Raw genomic sequence first — 27738 nt, forward strand, 5'->3', positions numbered from 1 at the left:
GGATTTAACACAAAAGCTCTTAATGCAGATTGCAGGTAAAGAGAATGAAAAAGAATGGGTCCTGCTACTGATACCTGGTGAACACCCGTAGATAGAGGGAGGCAGGCTGAAGAGAGAGAACCACACCATGAGAATTGGAAGGAGCAGTTGGAGAGCAAGACAACCATTGCAGAGAATGTCTGGAATCTGGAATCTGAGTTTCAGAGAGTGAAGAGTGAGAGTTTTCAGGCAGTGGATTGTGAGGAAGAGTGTTGGAAGCTACTGAGAGGTCATTATGGGTGACGGACAGTCAGTACCAGGTAGAGTGTGACCAAAAGAGTTGTTTTTGCTGAGAAGACTTTTTAATATTCAAAAGGAAAGGAGACAGAGTGAAGAGCTATTTTAGAAAGAGAAAAGAAAACTGCCAGATATGATGTAGAACATACAGGGATATAAAAATGATTAACAGAGCAAACTGATTGAATGTTTTCATGCAGATTTAGATATTCTTCCATACTGAAGTGCAAAAGAACCTGACAAAGGAGCATATTTAGTCAAATACAGTGCGACTGGAAATGGGGTGAAAGCTTGTTCATCTTCTTTCTTGCCCATTTCAACAAAGATTAAAAATCCGATAGCTCTTTTTGAATTTTTTTAGATGCTCTTCTTATCAATACTATGTGGACCTCACCTTCTCCCACGATACAGTTTAGATCGGGAGCCACTAATAATGGGGCCCTTGTCTCGCCAGGTGTTTTACATGCATGGCATTCCCAAACTAATTAAAATCCTGGAGTGCGACAGCGTGGAGCTCCAGAGGGCTGCCAGCGGAGCTCTTCGCAACATTGTGTTCGAGAACAATGACAACAAGATGGAGGTGAAGGACAAGGATGGCATTCCAGCCCTGCTCAGGCTCCTGAAGAGAACCAGGGACATAGAGACCAAGAAGCAAATCACTGGTAAGTAGCACCTCTTTCCTTGGATATTTTTAAGAGGACAGATGTTGCTTTATCTGTCGTTGCTTGAGCTGAGCCCAGGCCAGCATGGCGAAATAAAGGTTCAGTGGAAGGTTCGGTTCTGGACTGGAGAGACTTCTGTTTGAAGTCTGCATGTTCCCCCTGTGTTTGTGTGGGTTTTCTCTTGTTTTTTCCAAGACGTGCTGGCCCGGTTAATTGTTGCCTCTAACACTCGCAGGGTGTGCACTGTGACGGGCTGGAATCTAGGGCCCCACTTCACTACTTCACTTCTGGAAAAAGACAAATTGAGTTTTTACATGAAAATTGTATATTCATGTGAACCTCATGAAAACTCTTATGGGAAAACGAAAAAAAAAAACCATTTCATTTATGCCCCATGATATACTATACTATACTTTTGGATAATACTTTACATTGTTGATAAGAATGAAAAATAGATTAAAGACCTTACCTTTCTGCCTCAGATAATATGTATATTAATGATACCATATCAAAAAACATGATATATCAACAAATGTTATTATATTTTTAAAACGCTCGTTATCTGAAAACCCCATTATAAAAACTCCTGTATGAGTATTGGTAGCTGTATCAGTGTTTTCTTTATAGTAACTCATTCTAAGAATGTGTTGTGTCAACACAACGTAAAGAACTTAATCTACACTAAGCATTGTAATGCCCAGCAAACAAAACCTGCATTGAAGAGACCACATTAAAAAAAACTACAATAACCAGATGTTTATCTGCTGCACAGGAATGCTGACAGTAGCATTAGCACCCTCAAGTCTAGTCGGATCTCAGAAGCCATGCAAAGGTCAGCTCTGAGACTGGTCGGCTCTGAGACTGGTCAGCACTGAGACTCAATATCTTCCCTGTCGACCAGAATCTTTAAACCACTGCCCCAGTATGGTGACCAGGGGACTCCATGCTGTAACAGGTCTTGTCCTGGATATTTAGTAGTTTAGTAGTGTCTAGTTGCTCATCTCTGAACTCATTTCAAAGCAGCGATATGATATATTTTCTTGTAACATAGTAACCACAACTATTCAAGATATTCAGTGTTTCGGATCGTGTGGCACAGTTCAGAAGAGTAGAGGTGTTATCAGTGGACTCTCTGGGCTATACAGTCTGGCCTAAAGTTGTCCTTTAATAATACAGCTGGTGTATTTTCCCACTTCTCCAGCAAATATGCTGGTGCAGAATGGCTGACTCATGTGTCCCAGGTCTGAGCTGCACTTCAATAATAATAACAATGTGCTTACACTTATATAGCGCTTTTCTGGACACTCCACTCAAAGCGCTTTACAGGTAATGGGGATCCCCTCATTCCCCACCTGGATGATGCGACGGCTGCCATAGTGCGCCAGTACACTCCCCACACATCAGCTCTCAGTGGGGAGGAGAGCAGAGTAATGAAGCCAGTTCATAGAGGGGGATTATTAGGAGGCCATGATTGGTAAGGGCCAATGGCAGGACGCCAGGGTTACACCCCTACTCTTTTCGAGAATCTCCCTGGGATTTTTAATGACCACAGAGTCAGGACCTCGGTTTTATGTCTCATCCGAAGGACGGCACCTGTTTACAGTATAGTGTCCCCATCACTATACTGGGGCATTAGGGCCCACATGAACCGCAGGGTGAGCGCCCCCTGCTGGCCCCACTAACGCCTCTCCCAGCAGCAACCTTAGTTTTTCCCAGGAGGTCTCCCATCCAGGTACTGACCAGGCTCACACCTGCTTAGCTTCAGTGGGCTGCCAGTTGTGAGTTGCAGAGTGATATGGCTGCTGGCTAATGGGGGTCAATGGGGGGATCTAAAGCACTAAAGCACTCTGGGGTCCTTTGGGTTGAAAAGTGCTCTGTAAATCCGTTAGGACTGTGAAAGATGATTGTTTGATAAAGTTGAACATTTGTGTTATTTTTTTTTTAATTTAGCATTGTCTGATCTTTTTTGAGGGGATTGCATTCTGTCTTACTAAAGTACACAGCAATGTCAATACTGCGCTCCATGAAATGTAACAAAATCATAAAACCTTTTTCAGCCAGCACCATTCCGATTTATTATCCTCGGAAACTGAACTGTGTGCTTCTCAGTATGCAGGTCTGCCTTTTATCTAAGGGACACATGGGAATTTAGTTAAAAGGCTTGCTCTGCTCACCACAGGAATGGAGAAACAGTGACCTTGTAGCAGGAATGATAACAAAACCCTATTGGAATCTTACTTGCAATGTTCAAACTCAGACATGCCCACTCTTCAACCTTGTGGAAAAAAACAAGAAGCATCAGGATTGTGGGTTCATGTCAGACCTATACAGTCATGCTCAACAGTTTTATTGGGTTTTCTGAGTCTTTCAGAATACTCAAGTTAGTAATGCATCCATTGTCTATGCTTACTTAACTATTACACAGAGTTAAAAACAAGACTGGAGAATGTAAGAAAGATAAGAGAACAGAGAGGAGGCCATACAGCCCATTTAGTCAATCCAACATTCAGTAACTGGAATGAATTGAAATGTGACTGAAGAATCATTGGACAAGATTTCTGTATCATTGCCTATAGATCACATCTGGAGATCAGTTTTCAGTTAAGAGATGGGTAGTTAAGAGTTATACCTTATATTTAACATAGCCAGCATGTACTCTATAAAAACACCAGACAAATGCCCTGTGTTTAGTAAAATATATTTGAAAACTTCTTATCTCTCTCTTGGGACACAGAACACACAGGAACATAAACAGACTTTGTATGATAGGAGGGACCATCCTCCAACATGGCTGCTAAAGCAGTAACTACTGGATCTGAGGATTATTGAAAGATCTAATGGGACCAGTTGTGACCGCATGACTGGGTAGCTTGTACCAGACACCAGCTGATTGTGACATGTTTTATTTTTTTATCATGATGAGTTCTATTCAAACAGTAACCATTACACTGGTTAAAGACATTAACCGTTACACTGGTTAAAGTGTCCTCTTATTTGGGCCTCTACAGAACACAAAGTAGTAAATTGATGAAGAATCTCATCCAGCCATTTCTTGAAAGAAGCCAGGGTATGGGCTTTAAGAACATGGCTGGGCAGCTTGTTCCATATTCTCACAATCCTCTGGGTAAGAAAGTGCCTCCTGTTTTAAATCCACTTCCACCTGTGTTCCCGTGTGTTCTGTGTCCCAGGAGAGAGATAGGAAGTTTTCAAATATATTATTACTAAATACAGGGCATTTGTCTGGTGTTTTTATAGTACATACTGGCTATATTAAATATAAGGTATGTCCTCTGGTTTGTGTTTCATCTTTCAAAAACTAAGAGCTGTAAGGCTCAGATCGAACTGCACTGGTCAATGATGAATGTGTGTTGGCTCTTGTACGTACCTAGATGATTTCCTAGTGCCCCTTGTTTTGGGCATGCTAGCAGTCCACATTTGGATTTTTCTTTTCTGTGGCATAGGATTTTACACTTCAATAATAATTAATTGTTTTCTTTATCAGGTTTGCTGTGGAACCTATCCTCCCATGACCTCCTGAAAGATTATCTTGCCAAAGAGGCCCTCCAGACTATCACAGACACAATCATTATCCCGTGCTCAGGGCTGTCAGATGGAGACTATCCAAAGGAAGACCTGCTGGTGGATCCAGACCTTTTCTACAATGCTACTGGCTGTCTGCGGTATGTAACCTCTAAGTATGCGCTGTGATGACCTTAGATAACCCCATGGCCAACGAATCTAGCTGGATCTAAAAGCCTCTAATTTCACTGCCTTTTTCTACATTCCAGTGTTCGAACAGAAAAAAAAAGGAAAAATAAATCTCTGGTTCTTTAGAAATAATGCAAGTCTTTATAGCCATGTTTGACAATGAGGCACTTGAAAACTCTCTTTGTTCAGAGAACGAGAATTTTTAGAAATGTAGTACATTTTAATTCAGGACATGGTTGTCTTAAATTAATTCCTGGAGATCCTGGTGTCTTGTGGTGTTTTTTTTTGCAGTGGTCAATTAAACAATAAACCAAATTATCTTTTTAGCTAGACAAATATGGTAGGTGTTCTTAAGGTATTTTATATTTAATGATTTAAAACATTCAGTTTTTACTATTTGTGTCTTTGGAAAATGAGTCAGCTTTTTTATGCAGGAGGTTTAACATTAAAATATTCAGCCTGGCTAACTGTCTTAATAATTAAAATTAAAACTCTTTTATTTACCTTCCTGCATTGAAAAACGTTTAGTGAGCAATTTATGACTGTACTGAATATACATAAGCAGGCTATAATATACATGAATATATACAGTACATGAATGGATATACATTAAGTATTTTATTACACAGAACTGTAAAAGGTGTTAGTGACACATTGTATAACAATACAGGTATTATTAAAAACCATATAAATACAAGTGACAAGAGTAAACAGTGAGGCAGATTTTAGAAGTGCAGAGCCATTGCAGCGCAGAGGGCAAACAATGTCCATCTATCAGTACACCACCTGCAGTTCAAGAGTAATTGACCACAGGACAGCAGAGGGAAAGTTCGCAGCCGTGTCCGAGACATCTGCTGTGTGGACAGATGAGTCCCGAGGAGGGGCTGAGCATTTCGGATTTCTACAGCTTGTTCATTCCAGCATGAGACTGAACTGGTCCTGGAGGCAGGGAATCGGAGAGGAGGAGGAGGAGTGGAGAGGGCAGGAGGAGGAATCGGGACAGAAGAGGGCCTGTGACGGGAGTGTTTCAGAGCCGATGTGTGCAGCTGCAGGGAGCCAGAGGAGGGACTGGAGTGACAGTGTGGTGTGGGTGAGAGGAGGAGGAGGAGGGACCAGGAGGGCGGCAGAATTCCTCTGAGCTGGACAAGAGCAGCACTGGCAGGCAGGTCAGCATGCGGGAGCTGCGATTGTCCAGGCAGAAGACCAGGGCCTGAGCTAGACGTGCAGACAGGATAGTGAGGAAGCAGCAGACCCTGCCAATAATACAGAAAGCTCTAGAAATGATTCGTCCCTTTGTGGCATTTCGCGGTGTGTGTTCAGTGTGGAGGCGGAGCCCTTGTCTAAGGGCGACTTGTTGCCTTGACAACCACAGCAGAGGTGGTTAATTTTGGATGAGCCACATCTTTGGATTAACTGTTTAAGATCACACTGAACACATCCCTGCAAGGACGAGCTAGCAGGACTCTACTCCTGAACCCCCGCAAGGGGAGACATTAGAGCAACAGTCCCAGAAGGGGTTGTGGAGAGAGCCTTAAGGCTGTATTTTTGTTTCTGTTTTCTTTTTCTCCTCTCCAGTCCCCCCGTGAGAGTTGACCGGGGCAGGTTGAGTTTCTTTTGGCCTTGGTCTTTATCTTCCAGTCTGGATGCTGCTGTTCCAAGAAGTGTGTTTTTTTTTCTTTTTCCTTTTCTGTCTTTTTGCTGACCTCACACCAGTACCTCCGGTTGTTGACTTTTACCTGTGTATTTGCCTTGGCTCCTCCCAAAAACCCGTATTGTTACACCTTCTTGTTCATTTCGTGAGTCTAGGCATCACCCACCATACTAGGAAGCCTGTTCGAGACACCTTCTACTTTTTGAGTGAAGAAGTGTTACCTATTCTCTGTCCTGACTGAAATCCCTGTCCTGAATGAAGTTTCCAAGAGTGACCCAATGTCCTTGAAATAGTCCTCTGGGATGAATATACCCCTTAGAAATTTTATACCCGTTTATCTGTTCTAGACTGAAGAGTTTTATCTCTCTCAACCTGACTGCATACAACAGTCCCCTGAGGCTAGGAATCATTTTTGTTGATATTTTTTGAATTCCTTCTAAGATTATCATTATCATATCTTTTTGTGTGGTATGGTGGGGAATAACTGAACGCACGGTATTCTAGATGAGGTTGTACTAGTGTATTGCAGAGCTTAAGCTTCCCTGTATTTAAATTCCACACTTTCTGCTGTGTACCTAAGCATTCTGTTTGCTTTTTTATTGCTTCCCTACATTGTCTTAATGAGGACCTAGAAAAAGGTCTCCATCAACACTCCGATCATCATGTGTAGCTTCCTTTAGCTCTGTAGCACCCATGCGGTATGTATAGTGTACGTTCCTATATCCAGTATGGATCACTTGGCCTAAACAATGTTGAGTTTCATTTTCTACAGGCCAGTATTGCTGGGGAAGAAGCAGCAGTGGTGCAGAGCAGAAATGCAATGAAAACAGGAGATAGAGGGAACTCAGAGGCTCTTGGAGAAGATAAAGGAGTGCAAGTCAGAAAGTAGCGCAGTCGAGGGGTCACAGTTAGAAGGCAAATGTTTGGAGTCGCCAAGATTACTGAGGTAGAGAGCAGGGAGGGAGGAAAGGAGAAAATCCAACTGTTCGCTAAAAGCAGTGAGAGCACCAGGAGGGAGGTAGAGAACAGTGATAAGAGGCCGAGCAGGGGAAGTTATTCAATGGCATGAAAGTCAAAAGAGGTAAGTGGGAGAGGGGCATAGAGGGAGAGAGGAATCCAGCTGTGTGCTGCGGGGGTGGTAGAGCTGTCGGGAGTGACCCGGGTTTGAGTTAGAGTGAGAATGTCTGGAGCCAGACGGGAGGCGAGAGAGGATTTCATTTCCTTTTTACTCAAAGCCAACTGGCAGATGCAGAGAGCGACTGGAATGTGGCAAGACCTGGACGTGGGCAGCAGGGGCAAGGAACTCGGGGAGCAAGTGGTTACGAGGGGTGAAGCAGAGGAGGGGCTGAAGGCGCAGAGCGGGCCAAGGCGGGGGGAGCAGGGCAAGAGCAGCGGCTTTTCTTAATTTGTGTTTTTGCTTTGAAAGTTGGTTACGGCATCTTTTGAAGACGAGATCTTCGCACATGAAACTAAGGAATTAGAAAGGCGTTTGATTTAAAATGTAGGCCGTTTCTAAAAACAGGATTTGTGCGTCAGGTATGTATCTCTGCTGACACCTTTGCTTTGAATTGATACCAAAGTAATTTAATTAGTACAGCAGTGTTCAACTCATAAGATAATTTCCAGCAGGTAAATCATCTGCAGCGGTAAATCATCTGAACACTTCGTAATGGAGAATCAGTTAGCATGTCAGGAGGCAGCTGAGAGAGCCAATAAATCCTAAATCAAATAGCCCAGTGGGAGGCAGAGGCAGGCAATTGCAATAGAAAACAAATTAGTATTTTATTCGGTCATGTAATGTAGACTTTGAAAAGAGAGTCTGCTATGGGAAGAAAAGTAAATCCTAATGTTCTCTGGTCTTGCAGTTTGCCTTTAGGGTTGTATGAATACAAGCACTCATTCGCTTTTTTCTTTCTTCAGGATTAGCATTTCCCTGCTTTCAGGTGGTAACTGTGCTCTTGTTCCATTAACTATGTTCCAGTCCTTGTTGCTGACTCTTAATAGAGGTGTCAACCATCTGTAGAAGATGTTTGTATATCTGCGTGCAGCGTGTCAGCTGCAAAGGCATCAGTAGAGGTTAATTCCAGACTGAAAAGGCCGCCTTCTCCTTTGTGACCGTATGTCTGTCTTGCATTTTCCACCGTCAAGATGAGCCTTGCAAGCTTGTGTATAGTAAGTTTCATTCTCGAAAGGTCTTCTCTTCTTTGATATTTTTTAAGCGTTTTCTTCAGCACAGCAGAAAAGGTCAAAAAAGGTTTGCCCAGCGCTGTTTGCTCTATGCCCTTTCTTGCTTTTGAAGGTGAAAGAAGCACCCTATTGATTAACTTGAATCTGATCATAGACATGTCATTCCAGCACAGCTTTTTCTCCAGCTGTTTTTAAGTCAAATCTACAAATTTACAGTTTTGTTCGTAGATGTGGGAATTCCAGCCCTCAGTGATAGTGACAGGTTGGAGTTTTATGAAATAAAATTTTATTTTGAAATAAAATCCAAATAAAATCTGGTTCACCTAATTTGAGCAAATAGATTAACAAGGCACACCCATGATGTTGAATTTAAAAATAATAACAATTGCTTACACTTATATAGCACTTTTCTGGACACTCCACTCAAAGCGCTTAACAGGTAATGGGGACACCCCTCCGCCACCACCAATGTGCAGCATCCACCTGGATGATGTGACAGCAGCCATAGTGCGCCAGAACGCTCACCACACATCAGCTATCAGTGGGGAGGAGAGCAGAGTAATGAAGCCAATTCATAGAGGGGGATTATTAGGAGACCATGATTGGTAAGGGCCAATGGGAAATTTGGCCAGGACACCGGGGTTACACCCCTACTCTTTTCGAGAAACACCCTGGGATTTTTAATGACCACAGAGAGTAAGGACCTCAGTTTTACGTCTTTGATACCTCAGTATCAGTAACTTTGATACCTTCACTTTTAAAAATGTTTAAGAAGTGATTTTATCCCAGCATGGCATGTTTTATTTTTGTTGATAAATATTTTAATTTAAATCTTTCCTTTATAAATGATTCAATAAAATGTGACTCACTTGTTTTAAGCTATGTATGTTATCTATTATAAATACTAAATCCATATTTTAAGTTTAGAAATTTGCAAATAAGATATTTATTCTCAGGTATACAGTATTTTTCCTAATATAGTCTGCTGTTCATGTGTGCAAAATAAAGGCATACAACTATTTTAAAAGTTGCTTGGCTGTTGCAGCCACTTAAAACTTAAATAAATACACAGGACAACATAAAAGAACATTAAACAAATATGCATCAGCTATAGCCTTTCAACAAGGCCTAATTTGACCCTGAACCATAAGTAGTAACCCAATCCAATTCCAAGCCTTTGTTTTCCAATGATGTTTCAGGACAGGGACGCTACAAAAAGCCAAAAACCAAAGTTTCACTTCTGCCGCGAATGCTAGGGCAGAGGCTGTTTTGTTCAAGAGCGAAACTGTCACTGTGCAGCACTGTGCTGGCACGTCAGTTCTCACAAGTTCACGCGAAGACCTGTTTTTCCTCAGTGGCCGTTTAATTCAGCATTTGAAAGTAACCACACTTCTTGTTTTTTCATAGGCAGTCAGGAGAACTTTTAGTGGTAAAGATAAACACCCCGTGTGTGGCTCTTTTCAAGTCAGCCCGTCTTTAATAGCTTTCCGCCATGCCTGTTCACATTTTTGCCAAAGTGCCAGATCAGTTCAGGCACACAGCTGCACTGTTTGCACTTTCTCAGTTTTCACAGTGACACACCTCTGATCCTTGTCTGACTGAGCAGTGACTAAGCCCTGGCAGAGTTGTAATCTGTACGGCAACTTGGCAGAAAGCCCAGCTTCCCCAGCTCTTTAAAAACAGCTTTATCGTGAGGTGAAGTTGCCAGGCAACCTGTCCAAATGAAGACCTTGCAAGTCTTAATAATTCATTATAAATTAAGCTTTTATTACAGTACTTTGGATTGTCTGATTGGCTTACGGGGGATTCTACAATGGAGGCTGAAATAAAGGATATTTCTTTAAAGAAAGGATGAGAGACTATTTAGACAATTGAAGGACAATGAGTGATGGGCTAAATGAATAACTTCTTCAAATGTTAATCCGAGTTCTGTAATTAATATTTAATTAGAAGTTACAGAAGTTTTGCAGGTACTTAGTTGAAACTTAGGTGGAATCACCTCAAACAAATTTGATGGTGGCCTGATGGTATCCTATCAATTCAAGAGAAGTTGTACATACACTGTGTATTTTGACTCACCAGGGTCAGTTTTCCCAGAAGCCAGCTGTTTATTCGTTCTACTTTCAGTGTGGAATTAAGCTTCACTTGTCTCTTCGCAGCGAACGTGTGCTGATGCTTCTCCCCACTCACAGCTAGCTATAGACCACTCAAAACAAATTCTAATTCTAAACTTCTGGAAGTGATAATTAGAGTAAGTAAGAGCCATGGCACCCTGCATGAAGCTTGGAGATTGAAGGCAAGTCAAACTTTGTATTTCTCTGAAAGTCAAAGACGATTAACTACCAGGGCTACATACCTGTACATACCGAGCCCATTTTCATTTTACACCTGTGTAATAATTCCACTGCCTTTGCAGAGGATAGCTTTGCTTCCTCTTCTTCCTGTTACCCAGTGGTTCTCTGCAGAAGTTTTGTACGCAGCAGTAATGTCACTCGTTCGGCCGGTCCTGAGCCCACAGGGTAACGCACAAGACGTTTTGCTTATGTAATTGATTTAGCCAATTAACTTTTTTTTACAGAGGCTTAGTTCATCACAATTCTAACAACTTGTTGTGTATAATGATTTTTTTATTATGTAAGCGTATATATTACGTAATGTATAGTTTTTTATATATATGCATAGTATAGTAGTATAAAAAATAGTATACAGCACATCAGAATTTGGGACGATTCGGAAATTCATGTGTCCAGTATATCTAATTTGTTTCTTTAATGAATACAGAGACTTATCAGTTTCTCATAAAAGACTAGGTTTGCAGGCAGTGCATGTCTTTAGATTTAGAATCTGATGTATAGATCAAAAACTAAATACAGATAAATTTGTAATAATTTGAGGTGACAGTTAGTGGGGTACCACTGGACTACTGCTTTTTTTTAATTCATGTTAATAACCTAGATTTGTATATAGTTATTAATCTGGTCAAATCTGCAGATGATTTCAAAATAGGTGGATTACCAGAAAAGCAAAGGAAATTCAAAATGATTCATACAGATTCCAATTCAGGGAAAACACAGAGCAGATGACATTTAATGCAATCAACAGCAGTCATAGTAAATACATAATCATTTAAATACAAGATGGTAAACCTTAATACAACACATTGACAAACATTGCCAGCACCTGTATCACCCTGCAACTCACAACTGGCAGCTCTCTGAAGCTCATCAGGAGTGAGCCTGGCCAGTACCTGGATGGGAAACCTCTTGGGAGGCTGAAAATCACAGGGCTTTTCTAAAAAAAAAAAAAGGGTTTTAACCCCGGTGTCCTGGCCAAAGTTTGCCCTGGACTTTACCACTCTCCTAATAATCCCCATCTCTAAACTGGTCTCCTCCCCACTGAGAGCTGGTGTGTGGGGAGCAGACTGGGCATCATCCAGGTAGGGATGCATACTGGTGGTGATGGAGGGGAGTCCCTATTGTGAAGTGGCAATGATAATTCTGATGATTAATAATAATTATAAAAATAAAAATAATGTTTTTGAAACATCACGTTCATCTTCAGGCAATGTGAAGAAGTAACAAATATTGGAATTGTACAACGCACTAATAAGATGTCTTTTGGAATATTGTGTACAATTTGGGCTCATCATGTTACAGAAAAGATTGTGGGAGTCTGGAATAAGCTACTTAGCTATATTGTTGAAGCACATACAGTACCTTTTCATTCAAGAAAGGACTGGATTAGATCTTTCAATGTAGTAGCTACTACCAGCAACATCATGACTTAGGTAGTCTGAATGGCCTCTTCTCATTTGTAACTTTTCTGCTATAAATTTAGTTCTGTGTTTTATTTTTCCCCACTATTTTAAAAATGAATAAAATATTGAAACAAGAATTTTAACTGTACAGGGTGATGCTGTAATAGGATCTTTACATTCTTGATTGTAGTCTTCTCATTCTGAAATTCAAGGTTTTAGTTATATTTGGTGTTGATGTACAATCAGCAAACCAGCTGTAAAAGTGAAAGACTGGCCCCTTCTCTTTCTGAAGATCTTTTGGTTCAGTGCAAGTGTGCTCAGCATCAGGTTTTCAGTATCTGCTGAGCTTCTAGTTTTCATTCTCTCATTAACTTAGTTCTTCAACAAGTTGTGGAATTGTACACCCTGTAGGATCCGTACATCCATCCATTTTCTAGCCTCTTCTTCCAATGTAGAGTCAGCTGGAGAAAGGCAGGGTACACCTTGGGCAGGACGCACACCCAAACAGATACTCACACCTAGGACAAGTTTGCCCAGGAGCCAGTTAGCCAACTAGTAAGTTTTTGGACTGTGGAAGGAAACGTGAGCCCCCGGAGGTAACCCATTATCACATGGAGAGAATGACAATTCCAGGTAGACAGCACCCCAGGTCTGGAAGTGAGCCCAGGGCCCCAGCGCTGTGAGGCAGCAATGCTGAACACTGCACCCCTGTGCCATCCCTGCAGGATCCACACCCTCAGAAATGGATATGGGACACCACTCTTTTACAAATAAAAGTACAATATTTAATGTTAAAAACGTATTAACCTGCTAATCAGTTGCCTGATTTTTCGAAATTATCATAAATGAATAAATTTGTTTATCTGAACCATCGCTTTTGGCACAGTATCATCTGCTGAAGCCCAAATAAAGAGTTTAGAGCTAGAGATTTTTTAACAGATTGAATGCCTCTACTTTTAAATCAGATTAACAGATTACATTTTATCTGCTTTTTTTCCCTAAGCAAGAAGAAGGGAAAACACTCCTCAACAGTCCGTTCACAGAATTCTGTAGTGTTTTCTGTAGTGCAGTAATCTTTCTGAAATTACTGTATGCATATAATGAATGTTTAATTCCCCAATTGTTTTGCATGCAAAAGGTCCTTCCTTGTTCCATAATTTACAAAGGAGTTCTGTATCTTTCTAAAGTGTGGTAATACATACGTAAAAGCTAAAAGACAGGGTATTTTTAATGCATTGTATTTCAGAGAATTTCACTGTTTCATTTTCTGGTTTTGCTATAATTGTGATCGTTCTAACCTTTATTCTTTCACTCATTAAATAAGTACTGTAGCCTGAAGAGCTATCAGGTGTTCCAGCTTGACAAATGGTACTGGTGTTGTAACAGAAATGCGAACAAAGAACGTGCTGTATAAGACACTTCTGCCTGAAAACAGTACAGTGCTGATCTTCTCCACCTGGTCACAGTTTAAACTCATCGTATTTTCAGCTGTAATAATGGATCCAGTGAGGAAATAAGAACGGTTACAAAGAAACGAAAGCCATTCAACCTTGTATATAACGAAGCATTACTATTTTATGTTCTACTGAAAGGACAAAAAAGGAGCACTTTGTTACGGGTTGTCCTTTTCAGTGCTAAACAAAACAATAAGATAATTTGGGAATGTTTATTCGTTTCCTAGGAATATTAGTTCAGGAGGCCCGGAGGGACGGAAGGCGATGAGATCCTGCGACTCTTTCATTGACTCACTTGTGCATTATGTCCGGGGAACCATTGCCGACTATAAACCAGATGACAAGGTAAACAATTTGAATGCTTATAGCATTTCTTTCAATAGCTATAGAATTTTGTGTTTCATTACAAAACTGAGAACATTTGAGATAAAAGTTTTTATCTTTTGGCCTGGGAATAATGAAATATCTCATTCTTATCATCAGCCACATGGTGATCGTGCTCATTAAAAGGCGCATATCTTAGCATGAGTGACTCATCTAATAAAACCCTCCATCCAGATTGGAGGTCTGCGGCTTGAACAGCACCTCATTTGATACATGTCGGAGGCCTGGATTCGCCACAGATAACCTTTGATGCCGCATGGGGGTAGACCGCCATAGCCAAAACCCCAAGACACACCCTCCACACAAGATATATTATCTAGATAAAATAAGGCTTTTATTTTTCCGAGTCTTGCCCTGTGGTAAAAGTAAGGATAAATAACAGCCCTACCCACAGGACTACTGGAAAAATAGTGAGCTATGACACTACCCTTCAGCCTGAGCTGGAGAGGAAATTAATAGCAAAAGAGTGGCCCTCCGTCCAGAGCTAGGGAAGAATAAGTTAGCAGTAGTGCTACCCTTCCAGCCAAAGATGAGAAAAATTATTATTATTAGCTACAAACCTTCAGACGGGCTGATGCAGTCTGTGCTGGGCAATCTGAGATCCTCAGTGGATTCACTCCCTCACCAACACCACCTTCTTCACTGCTCGGCGCTCAATTTATACTGTCTGGAGCAGGATGACCAGCTGATCCTGGTAAGGGGGAAGCTTTGAAAAAGACCGATACAAACTGCAGGAAAAGCCACAACTTACAAGGCACATCCCTGTGCGGCATCACATCCTGGTCACCGAAATCTTTTTCATAAGTACTAATTGTTGGACAGATAATGTACAGTAACTAATCGCTAACATTGTACAGCTTATGAGATTGCCTGCCTTATATATCAGTATAATGAAAATTGGTTTCAAGATGAGGCTCTTTAATACCAAAATATTGTCAGAACGGGGAATAATGAGTGAAACAGTCCTCTTCCTCCAGTGAGTTCTGAAGTACTTCCACATTAATTTCTCAAGAGAGTGTTTGTGTGTTTACTGTAAGAATGTATTTTGAGAAGATGCACAGTATAGTTTTAATGGATATGAAAACGTTGGTAGCATATTGTACCTAACATAAATTATTTGCCCTTTTTATTTATTAAAGGAGCTCAGCCTATCAATATTCTTGTGTGTCTGAGGCATGTGCTCACAGTCTCTCACTTCACTGTGTTCTGCAGTCCACAGAGAACTGTGTGTGTATACTTCACAACCTCTGCTACCAGATGGAAGCTGAACTGCCCCAGAAATACATCAAGGAGATCCACGAGTCAAGACAGAACCTGGCGGCACCAAACAGTACACCTGGCTGTTTTGGGTCTCGGAGTACAAAGCCTAACGAAGTACGTTATTAAAACTGATGACGTGGGTGAATCTAATGCAGTTTAGACATTGCAGGCAAAAGAGGAAAATGTATTGTTATTACTAAAATAATTGGTCAAAAGCAACCTATTTGTCACTTAAGAAGTTTACTTCATGCATGGAGATAGCTGGTTAATAAAGGTCATCATTGCTCCAGAAAACACTTTATTGTCAGTTCTGTAAGGTCTACATTGAGAGGTATTTAATAAAAGGTTGTTAAAGGCTTGTCCGGAATTGTCCACATGGCCTTTCACTCAGTCTTTCAGCGCAAATGCTTTTTTATAGGTTCTGCAGTGGTACTGTACTTAACTCTTTTAATTGAACATGCACTTGTTGAGATTCAGCCTAGCTTTGCATTCACACTGAAGGCGGTTTTTCCTATTTCGTTTTTCTTATTTTGTTTCATTTTCTTCCGATCAGGTTTCACGTCGACTTCAAAATCCTCAAGCTCACCTATAAGGCTCTGCATGGCTTGGCACCTCAGTACCTGTCTGAGCTACTATCGTGCTTCTTCCCACCTCGCAACCTTGGCTCTTCTAACTCTGGTCTCCTGTCTGCCCGTCTACACTCTACGGGTGACTGGGTCTTTTCCTGTTATGCCCCAGAGCTCTGGACCTCTCCCCAAGGATATCAAAGAATCACCTTCCCCGAGCTCTTTCATATCTAGACAACACTTTCTTCTTTGGATGGGCTTGTATGGAACTGAGCCTTTGTCTAATCCTTTGCTTTCCTAATATATCCAATCCCCCATCCTACTATCTCCTCTCACTGTGTATGTTTGTGTTCTGTAAAGTGCTTTTAGAAGACACTTTTAATGGCACTATATAAAATAAAGTTTATTATTATTATTTTTAGGCCCCAGAAAGCAGAGTACCCTTCCCAGAAGAGAAGAGCAACCCACGAGGGGTGGAGTGGCTATGGAGCCCCATCACCATCAGGATGTACCTGTCTCTGATCGCCAAGAGCACCAGGAAGTTCACTCAGGAGGCCTCCATCGGGTCTCTGCAAAACCTCACTGCGGGGAGCAGCTTGGTAAACAGATAGAATCGCCCCACACATTAACGGTGCCCCCTGCTGAAGCTTCTGTCTTCCTTCACGCAAACGCATTGTTATACTGGGAAAGGATCATGAGTCATAGAATGTAATTTGTAAAGGGATCTTTTCAAATGGGCGGGTCCAGAGCAACAGACACACCAACACACAGCTGTAAAGTTCAGAAACCGTGCTCTTTATTTACAGTGCAGGAATTAGGCAAACCCAAGCATAACCCCAAAACAAAACAAAAGCCTAAGCTCCCCTGGAGCTACTAGCTCAATACTTCATTATCTGGTTAACTCACAGGGCAGCTAAGCTGCGTATTGGCTTCAAAACAAACACAGTATTTTGGTCTCTCTCTGAGACTCATCACAAACGTCTTCCAGACAAATCCAGATCTTTCTGCAATTCTCTTCACAAAACTTTCAACATCTCAAGACTCGCTGTTTCTTAGTCTGTCCCTTTCCCTCTGGTAGGACTTCACAGAGGATCTACTCTCTGAACTCCAGAAGACGAATGCCCAGCAGCTACTCATTTGCCCACAGATCTACCTGGGAAATGTAGTTCAGACAGTGCTGCCATCTTCATTCAAACCTTTTTATTCTTATGTATCGCGACTGAAGCTGCTTAACTTGCAGCTTAACTCTGTTAATGGTCATGAAATATTCTTCTATGAGTTTGTTCAGTTTTATATTTCCTACGCTCGTAATGTCTCTGTGCAGTGTCTAGTGCTGAATTAGAATTGATTATTTGTTTTTATCTTGAATTTTGTTGGTTGCAGGGTCACATTAAAGATGAAAAAATGTCTGACATGATTTATCTTGATTTCTGGCATCACATCACAAAAACCTGCAATTTCAATAAAGGTGTCTAGACTTTTTGTATCCACTGAAGTTTAGTTTGAATCATCTGTTTTTTAAATGTTATTGATCAACTAAGTCATAACAATTAATTTGACAATTAACAAAGTCATATTTTCAGTAAAGGGAACTTAGGTCCTCGCAGAATGAAGGATATTCTGACTTTAGTCCCAGATGATCTCTCAATTACACAGTTTAACAAATTGCAAATTTGTTTGACTGCAGCTTGTATGTCCCAGGACTTTTAGAAATTGCCGAGGCGGTGGTTACTAAAATATCCACGAGTGGGGACACCCAGGGCAAAGCAAGGCCTGAGGATCCCCGTTCTAAATGAGTAACTCAACATTTGCTTAACGCAGCTGTCGAACTCCATCGCGCACACCATTGTCCGGAAGGAAAACGGCCTCCAGCACATCCAGAAGATGCTTCAGTCGGCGGACCGCGGTGTGCAGAGGACAGCCGTGTCCCTGCTGAGGAACATGTCCCGGTACCAAGAGCTGCACAGGGACATGGGTAAGACAGGCTTTGAGGGAGAACCCCAGGATTTACCTCTTGTGATACTGGGCGTGGCATCCACTGGCTGTTACATTGTTAACATGGTTAACCTTGCATTTCTTAGACTCAGTTTGTTTTGGTCTTTGTTACTTTTTTGTAGAACTGGTTTACTCCTATCACTTTATAAGCCAGAGTGGAGGCTGCTTTTCCAGCAGCCTGATACCATTTCATGCTTTTCCCACGGGCCAGATCAGAGGTATCGCAGGCCTCACCATGCATGTTGGCTGTCTTTTCATGTTTTACTTTCTCTTCCAGGAAACCAGATATTGCCGGATCTCCTGACGATTCTGCCCGGTTCTGGCACCAGCACAGATGTTCCGCCAGAAACCACCGTGTCCATTTGCAGCGTCCTCATGAACTTGGTCCAGGATGACACCCAGAACGCACGCAGCATCGTCAACAATAAAGGGATGAATAAAATCATCAGCATCAGCACCAGCGACAATGGGTGATTATTTCTTTTCTCAACTCTTTCGGCCTTTACTATGCTGTCTGCAGTCACACTGCAACACAAGCTCCTCCTCATCAGATTCTTATGCTGTTGATCAGAGTGAACAAATTAGAGCAGCTGATCCATCCCTTTTACTAGTCAAATTAAACTGACTCTTTGCCTGGTGTTCTTTGTCATGTGTTCCTCTCTTCACATACATGAAGATAAAAGGCTGCTTTTTGGACCTATCTAGCAAGACATAGACCTATCAGCATTGTTAGTCGTAGCTTAAACCAATATGACTAAGTGTTCAATAGAGGTTGCCGTAGAAATGGTGCTCATTAAAGAATATTAAATGAGAAGAAGAATACTGCTTATTAAGCAGTACTGACTTCCACCTCCACTAAGCATATGTCCGGGTCACAGTACAAAATTTTAACAGAGCTTGATTAACCAAAACCAGCTTTATTTGTTGTTTCTCTCAGACTTCAAAGATGCTATAAGGCCATGCTTTGCTTTCAATACTAAAAGAAAGATGAGAAACTGTACAGTAAAGCAATAAAGACTAGCCCTGTCAGAGCTCTGCTTAACCCTTCCCAGTTAATGAGCCGGTGCAGGTGTCCTGCCAGTCACATTTCAAACCTAAATTGAACAAAATCTTCTTTTAAATACCATGTCAGGAGCACAGGTGAGCCCTCCTGGAACCTTTTATCTCAGGAGTGCTGAGCATTTTGGGAAAAGCAGTTTATTTTGTTCTCTTCTCGGTTTCTCTCTTGGAAACCGGGACTCGCTGGGTTTTTGCATGGATGTATTGCTCCTCAGTTGCCAGGCCCCCCATCACCCATCATGACTTCACTGTGTATATGAACAGAAGGAAGGTCTGTGAATGAAAGGGGGCCATGCGGCACATCTTGCTTGTTTAGTAGTTTAGTAGCTGAGTGAATTTAAAATGTCTTCCAGCTGTTTCTTAAACAGAAACAGCCTAGCGTTTGGGTCTCAACCACCTGGCTGGGAAATACGTTTCCGAAACCCATGACGCTTTGAGCAAAGAGTTTCCTGTTCCCTTGCCTTAATAAATTCCCTTAAGTTTTCAGTAGTGGCCCCGTGTCCTTCTTTCACTACTGACTGAAGCAGCTGAGCATATACAGTATGTAACCAGACAACCACACAGCATTTCAAAACTTCCTTAGCCAAAAAACAAAATAAATGGAGACACAAAACCTGTCTAATAGCTGAACGATTCATGGATACAACTTCTATCTAAATTTTTTATGTTGTGATAAATACTGTAATTATGACTCCTGGGTTCTCCTACCCGTCTGTTATTGAGAAAATGTGTGGCACACAAGACACATTTTTTAAAGATGTAAAATTGCATTTTCAAACGCCGAGCCCCTTGCTTTCAGGTACGGTCCTACCAGAGGGGCCAAAGCAGCCGCGACCCTGCTCCACGCCATGTGGAGACTCTCCGAGCTCCACAACTTCTACAGAAAGGTACGTCGTGAAGGCGTGTCCTGAGTACAAGCATTTAAGAAAAGCTACAAGCAAGAGGAGGGCATTCAGGTTCTCTTGCATGGGATGTCTTGTAGTTGAAAGGTCAAGACTAAACTTGACTAGTCGTTTCTTGAAGGACCTCAAGATTGTCAGTAACGCCCTCTTCCTTTCCCCTTGTGTTCTCAGACCCATATTTCCCTGCTGGTCCTAAAATCCTTCTAAGGGCTGACTTTGTCAGGATTTTGAGTGCCTGTCTCTGGTGCCCACATAGTCTCTTTTGCAACATCTTTTTCAATAAAAAGTGATTGTGTTAAGGAAGTAGGTCAGTTTCTTCATCACTTCTATCATTTCTGTGTACACTAAATATTTTGCCTAGATTTTGCCTAGATGTAATTACTAAACTCTAGTAAGCCATTGAATCAGGGTTTTTAATTTTTTTTTATGTGTGTGCGAAGAATCTCTTCTAGTTTCAACATGAATTGATCTCTGGTTCAGTTTGACATGAGTGGAGTGCATTTCTAGGCAGATGTTTTGCATTGAATGTCTCTTTTTCTCTTTCATTTTATGTTCAGGCTGGATTCAAGAAGGCTGCTTTCATCAACTGCAAGACCATAAAAGCAATTAACTTACCCTGAGACAGCAGTGGAAGTTTCCTGTACATAACCTACGTGGCACTAGCTACATTATCTTTTTAGACTTCAGAATCTTTTATTTTAGTGCCCCCTGATATATACACACATATAATACAATACCTAAAGAGTATTTGTAAAATACAATAAAGTGGAGGGAGGGGTTACAAATGAAATGAACCATAAGAGATTGATATGGCAAGTTTTTCCTGATTATTGGTAATTTACATTTTAGATTGTACTGTACTGTATGTCCAAGAAAAGGAGAATTCTGAATTTGCTCCATGACACATCATGATGTAATAACTTTGATGTATTGAAGTATTGGAAATCCAATATTACTAGAATATACTACATCTTTGCAAAGAGCAGATCTATGAAAATAATGCTGTTGTTACCATGACTTAGCTGTTCCCCAGCATTTTATCTGTTTCCATTACCTGAATGAACAAAGTGCTGTTTTTAAGAAAACTCCCCTTGTGCAGGAGATCCGAATGCTGTGTTTTGCAGATGCATGAGAAGATTAAAAAGAAAAGGCAGGGGTGTGGAAGAGCAGAAAACAGTCTGTACACTGTAGCCCTACAACACTGGGAATATAAGAAGAGATACAAATGAGAGTGGGTAGGGTTTATTTGCCCCTTCTCATTCAGTAATGCCCAGAGTCGAATTCTCCTGGCCAGTGATGTGCATATCAGTCCTCTCTTCAACACACAAGCCTGGCTTCTGGCCAGTCAAGCTCTAAGTGGCACAGGAAGTGCCTGACGTGATGACGCTTGTGGGAGAGGATGCTGGTGTTCGACGCTCCCGGGCTGGGTCAGGAGCTGTAGCTCTGAGGACTTGGCTGTACCACATGGTTGATGCTGTTAAAAAATGCTCAATAAAAAACAACTCCTTCACAGTTCACAAATTAGTCTGTGTCCATAAGATGGGGCGGTGCGGTGACTCTGTGGTTAAGGATCTGCGCCTCTGGAAGGCCTCTGTTGCCGGTTCATATCCCGCGGCTGGCAGAGGAATCCTACGCTGTTGGGCCCCTGAGCAAGGCCCTTAACCCCAGATGCTCCAGGGGCGCTGTATAAATGGCTGACCCTGCACTCTGACCCCCAGCTTCTGTGCCCTGTCTGTGTGGCTCATGGAGAGCAAACAGGGATATGCGAAAAAAGACAAATTCCTAATACAAGAAATTGTGTATGGCCAATAAAGTGATCTTATCTTAACATTAATATGAACAATATGTATTTTAGTTTTGGGTAATTCCATTCATATATCTGATAATTTTGTCACATGCACGTAGGTATTGGGACACAGTCAATTTCAGAGTTTAAAAGTCACTATTCTATTGCAGATCCCTTTGAGGTAATAACTGCTTAAAGTTTGTCACATCACTGCGCCCACCAAACGCCTTCGGTAATCATGTGAAATGCTTTGCTGCAGGCATTTTGAGCTCTTGGGATGTCTGACTTCAGGTTTTTTTTATATTTCAGCAAGTAAATTATATCCTGAACCGCATTTTAGGCTGGAAAAATGATTCGGCCAGTCAGGGCTTTAAACCTGTCTGTTTTGTGTCACTGTCGTGCCACCATGGTCGAGCAGTATCCAGGAAGCATGGGAGCATTTCCTTCAGCATAAACAAACAAGATGTTTTTGCTGCTGCCAGTCTTAGTTATGTGCCAGTTCCAATATTGACACAGATCCTCTCACTGGCAGGGAACCCCACCCTTGAGAACCTTTTGTTATGTCCAGAGATCCAATTCGGCTGTATTTCTCCACAACCCGAACTGAAATCATCTTTTGTAACATCTAGAACTGCGATGAAACCTTTTTTTCCCCACAAAGATTCGCTTGACAAATGAATCATGTGCTATACTGGCCAGCTGTAGTTACTGTAGACATTTGTAACAGGTTTTTGGATCTGCCCTTGACAGCAATTGTTTCAGAGAGTACCGTAGAAGACACATTGCTACATTAGATCTTCTCCTGGCAGCCACACATCTCATGAATGGGAAAAGAAGAACCACACTGATTTTTTTTGAGACTTTTAAAAGCACCACGAAACTGTAATAAGATGTATGTAAATTTTTAGCATTTAGCATTACAGTGACCTATATTTTGTCTATAAGCCTGTGTTAAGAGAATGGTTAAAAGAATTTAATAAATGTAGTTTTTCTTATTGCATTTCAAAATCTGATTCTTTATATTAGCTGACAAACTGTTCTCATGAGTTTTATTAAAAAGTGTCGAGTAACTACTAAGAGGACATGATCTCCTTTTCTTTAATGTGAATTCCAAAGGTAGAAAGAATGTAAAAATGCACTGGAAAATATCTTAAATACTGCAGGGATGATACTGCATGCTTCGTTCCACAAAATTGTAATCAATGCGCAAACTGTAATCTTAGATTATTGCCTATCAGGATCGTCTCTCTTTAACCTGTTTTTACTTTAAAAGAGAAAAGGTCAAATTTGGCAAGAGAGTTGACAATAGTCTGTCTAGTAAATAATATTTAATCAGAACAGGTAAAATATTGGTTATTCATTAACCATAATGGTAACTTTACCAGTAACATAAAAAAAATAGCAATGTATTGTTAAATATGCTATACAACTATGAGAAGATAGATCTAGATCTATGATAGATCTTTAACATTAGCACTTGAAATAAGAAAGTAAAATATTTAGGTGTTCTTAAGGTGCTGTATTCTTTCTTACTAAAATAGTTTGCACTGAAATTGAAATGTTATCCAGTATGTGCATTGAGCTGTAATCATTTTTTTTTACTGATGGTCAGAATTTTAGAAAGACCCATGAGAATTAAAGGATTTCAAAATTGTCACAAGCACCGTGTGTGTAACTTGAACTGGGCTCAGTGTGTGTTGTAGCCAGTACCTGTTCCTGTCGTATTCTGGATATTCCATCATGAACACAGCACGTACTGCATAAAACAAAATATATTTTGTTATGGTACCTACCGACTTTTCACCATCAGGGAAGAAACGGTCTTCAAAGCACAATTTCCAGATAATCTTTGAAATAAGATAGTAATAAGATCTTTTGTCTTGTAATCATCTTTACTTGCAGGATAGTAATGGCACCTTATAGTTACCCTGAATGTTATAGCACTTTCATTTTCCAAGCTTAGTGGAGTAGTGGTGATCAATACAGGATTTTGCAAAATACCCCAGTAAATATTCCATAGCAATATCCTTATATCAGGTTTCCATTATGTAGGGTAATGAGTGGGACGGCGTGGCCGGGCCGTGGTCAGCATCACTGCCTTGAAGCGCTGGGGCTCTGGGTGTACTTGCAGCCCTGGGGTGCTGTCGGCATGAAGTTTGCATGTTTTCCCTGTGTTCATGTGGGTTTCCTCTGGGTGCTCCAGTTTCCTCTCAATGTCCAAAGAACATTGGGTAGGTTAATGGGGTACTGGTAAAGCTGGCCCTGGTGCGAGTGTGTGCCCTATGATAGACTGGCGTCCTGCCCAGGCTGTACCCTGCCATGTGCTCTGGCTCCCCTGGAACCTTGTATGGGATACAGCAGTCAGAAAAATGGATGAATAAATAATGTCTGCCCATGCAGACCTCTAATGTGGGAAACATAATTCATTATGGTGAAAGCAAAGGAACATTTAAAGTTCACGGGAATACCACAGTCATATGCATTTGTGCAACTGTTCAGAGAATATACCAATTGTTAGCATAATCAATTTGAACAAATGGAGAAATTGCAGTTAAAAAACGAAGATCTTGTGATTTTCTTTCCGACAGCTTATATTCGTTTTTTTTTAGGTTGCCCTTAAGGACTACCAGGTGTGTTTTTGTTAAACCACCCCACCAGTTAGCTTAATGCAGTTGGGGTTTGTGGGAATCTGGAACAGTCTACCCAGCCTTGCTCTCAAAGCCGATATCCTGGCTTATGTCAAGAAACTGCTGGATAACACTAATCAGGGCTGAAGGCACACTTTTATCCAAAGGGTGGAGGGACTATGAAATAAGCCGCCCAGTGATGCTGTCAAAGCCGATGCCCAGGCTTGTTTTTTTCTTGAAATAACTGGATGGAATCCTTGGATCAATTACTAACAGTACAACTACCAAATGGGCAAAATGACCTCTTGCTGTTGGGAACCTATCTTATGTTCAATAGACAGTGTAACACGGACTGTGCAAACCCGTTGTCTACTAACAGGTCCATCAAGGTTAAAAACACCATCAGTAAAGGCTCACCGCAGTCGCTATAAAGATTAATCAGTGCGGGTTCTCTCAGCTTCCTGGCAGATGGAAACGGGGCTTGCTGGGTTCTTGCAGGCTTTCAATGGGAGATGTGCTTTTCCTGCAATCGGCAGAAACCCACCGGTTAGACACGGTGGAAACTGGACCAGCAGCTCCACACTGACCGTCAACACATTTCCCACAAATGGACTCCAAGCACATTGCAGCCACTCTTTCTTTTTTGGGGGGAGTTCCAGATGTAGGTTCTGAACACACAGCAAACAAACATGACAGCCTGGCCAGGCACATCCGTCTGCCTTCATAGGCAGCGCCAGTGTGCAATGGGGCCAATTTTCTGCATTTTGACGGAATGGCACTAAAGCAGAGCATCTGATTCAATGCGCAACTTCCAGCAAGCAGGAATGACACAATTATCTTCAGTAGGCAGAACAGGCACCATCGTGAAACCTGGCTAAGTGCAAGTTAATGATTTATTAATGTTTTAGCAAGTTGTTTGGTTCCGAGTAGCTAAGCACACTGTGCATAGCACAAAATACACCTAATACTTAGTATAATAAACATAAAATCAATTACACTAATTGTGTTTCCAAAATCAATTTGAAATTTGTATTTGATTAAATTTTTGTTGCTTATTGTTAACTTTAGGAAGCCCAGAGGACCTGTGTACCTCCAGGTTTTCTGTCCATCTGGGTCTTGTATTTTAATGACCTGATTCTGCTCATTTCTGGCTTAATCTGACCTATTTAGAAACTTCTCACAGCTCCTCAGGTGCCGCTGCTTTGAAGAGACACAGAAAACATACAGAAACCACCCCTAACATATTGTGCCATTTATGTACTTTTTGCAACCATGGCCAGGATGTTTTTTTTATGTAGCTCAGCAAATCTCCGTCTTCATCTTTAACCGAAGTGCCTGTCAATCCTAAAGCCTGGATTAAACTAAATCAAATACCCACCTGAACGCCCGTTCACCCACTACCAGAAAGCTCCTTAATTCCCGGTAAGGGCAGTGACAACAACAAGGTGGTACTAGACTCTGGAAGAGATGCCAGTCTTTCGCAGGTCAAACGCACACATGAATAAATTCACAGGGACAATCTAGTCCATAAACCAATCAACATAAACCACATGCACTGTATTTGGAAAGTGGGAGATAATTGGAGTCCCAAGAAAAATCCCAAGACCCAAGATAAGAACGAGACAATTTATCACCCAGGGGAAAGGCCATATCCGTGCTGAGGCTTTTATATTGCTGGCTATAAGGTATATTGTGCGAAGTTAGATGTTATATAATAGTATTTGTTTGTATTGGCAGGAAAATATGGATAACTGCCATGGTGGCAGAACTACCCAACAACTGCATTCCCAGTAACTCCTTCATGCCGTATACAGAATTACTCAGTGCTCTGAATTACTCATATTTCATACTCTAATGGTGCAAAATAGGCCTTTATAGTCTACCTGCTTTTAATCTTAACTGTTAACAAAGCAAATAGAGGTCATTTGTAATGGAGTAAGGGTACGATGAAGCCTCTATAGCAGGGATCTGCCACACCCCCATCCAGGAAGTTTAATTCTAGCTGCTTTCCAAATCCACATGCTGGAGAGGATAAAACACCAGCAGCCTAGCTTGCTCTGATACACACCCCCCAGCATGTCAGGCTCCAGGCACTGTTTCTATGATTTGGCTTCTCAATGACAGGATTCTTTAGAAGAAACAAGGTCAAGTAAGCGGGAAAAGATCAATTACAAAAGTTATTTATTTTTACTAAAATGCTAATTGGGGGATATGAAACAGGGAGTAACCTCTATGTAAACTTAAGACCGCTTGCTTTCAGGAGGTGAAAGAAAAGCAGAATTAAGAAGTTCAGGTGGAGCCTGACCTCATGAGGTCTTATAAGCTAAGCAAGGCTGAGCACGGTCAGTTCTGATACTGTATTCTTTTTATAGAGTAGAAGTGTTAATCCTGGAGTCCTGGCTAAATCCTACTCCAGGCTTACACAGGCAGGACCCCTAAAGCTCCATTGCAATTGATTTCTCACTCCTCCACTTCAGCCGCTCTGCTGTGGCCCTGCGGTGCAGAAGGGCCGGTCAGGATCAGCAGAACAGGAGGCACTTCTTTACCGAATGGCTTGCTGGAGTACGAAACAAGCTTTCCAACCACGCCGAGGCCGAAACTCTGGTTTCTGTTAAGCAACAGCTGGGCGAGACCCTTAGATGAATCAGCTGCTAACTTCTCAAATGGCTGGATGGGCAGAACAACCTCATCTCGTTTTGCAACTGCTTTCGTACCGAGTGCCTTTTTACAAACAAGATCTATTTTTCCACCTTTTTTCAGTGTTGCAACAAATTGCATGTGTCCTTGACAGCCACTTGTCCAGACCCCCAGCCAACAGAGCTGTGTGTTTGTGCATCTGTGTGCAAAGTCCACAGACAGTTTATACAGCTGAACACCCAGGTACGCACGAGTCATGGTATTCTCATTCAAATAGACGTGTCAAACTGTAGACTATGCCAAAAGCCTGCGACGAGACACGACGCCACCCAAGTCGCCCTCGAGCTCCGCCGCAGGGAAGAGGCGTGAAAGAGCTTGTCCAGCCGGGCGAGAGCAGACGGGAGGAAATGGCTAATCATAGCAGGTGTTCGTCTTTCCAGAAAGGTGTCAAAGATTCGCCAGAGGGACCAGTCTGCAGTGTGCAAGAATGGCAACTGGCCTTGGAATCAGCTAAAAGAAACACACATTCATTGGAAATAAATGCATGGCTTCAAACCAAAGATTTCCTTTTTTTAAAAAAAAGCATGTTTTTTCCAGCTTTCTAGCTGTATATATGGTATATTTAGCCAAATTCTACAAAAAAAGAGCGGTGCCACCTGCACATATTTGTGGAGAGATAGTGGGTGGCGCCCTTCACGTTTGTTTCTCCCAAACAAAAGCTCCTTGTTCATGTCTGAACTCTTCCCTTAGTCATGGATATGGCCCTTTTAAAGCCACAATAAAAATGATCATGTGCATTTTCTTGCCTGCACTAAAGACTCCCTGAA

The 27738-nt window shown here is 41.6% G+C and overlaps 1 protein-coding gene across 3 annotated transcripts in view; it reads left to right on the top strand.

Moving 5' to 3' along the window:
• The window catches only part of pkp2 (plakophilin 2), a 32118-nt gene extending 9394 nt beyond the window's left edge, over positions 1–22724 (top strand). The window contains exons 5-14 of one of the 3 annotated variants that reach the window (XR_015941247.1): positions 731–938; positions 4441–4618; positions 13923–14040; positions 15292–15453; positions 16328–16504; positions 17727–17880; positions 18178–18370; positions 19759–19846; positions 20419–20603; positions 20637–22724. Coding sequence is in view for 2 of the 3 variants with exons in the window: in XM_088645895.1 (XP_088502021.1) it covers positions 731–938; positions 4441–4618; positions 13923–14040; positions 15292–15453; positions 16328–16504; positions 17727–17880; positions 18178–18370; positions 19759–19846; positions 20419–20481 (1341 nt within the window). In the remaining variant the exon portion in view is untranslated. The other 2 variants (XM_088645895.1, XM_088645897.1) reach the window with 2 other exon arrangements.
• Positions 22725–27738: the final 5014 nt, after the last annotated feature.

The sequence above is a fragment of the Lepisosteus platostomus genome, chromosome 9 (assembly GCF_059453375.1).
Source record: "Lepisosteus platostomus isolate fLepPlt1 chromosome 9, fLepPlt1.hap1, whole genome shotgun sequence".
NCBI lineage: Eukaryota > Metazoa > Chordata > Actinopteri > Semionotiformes > Lepisosteidae > Lepisosteus > Lepisosteus platostomus.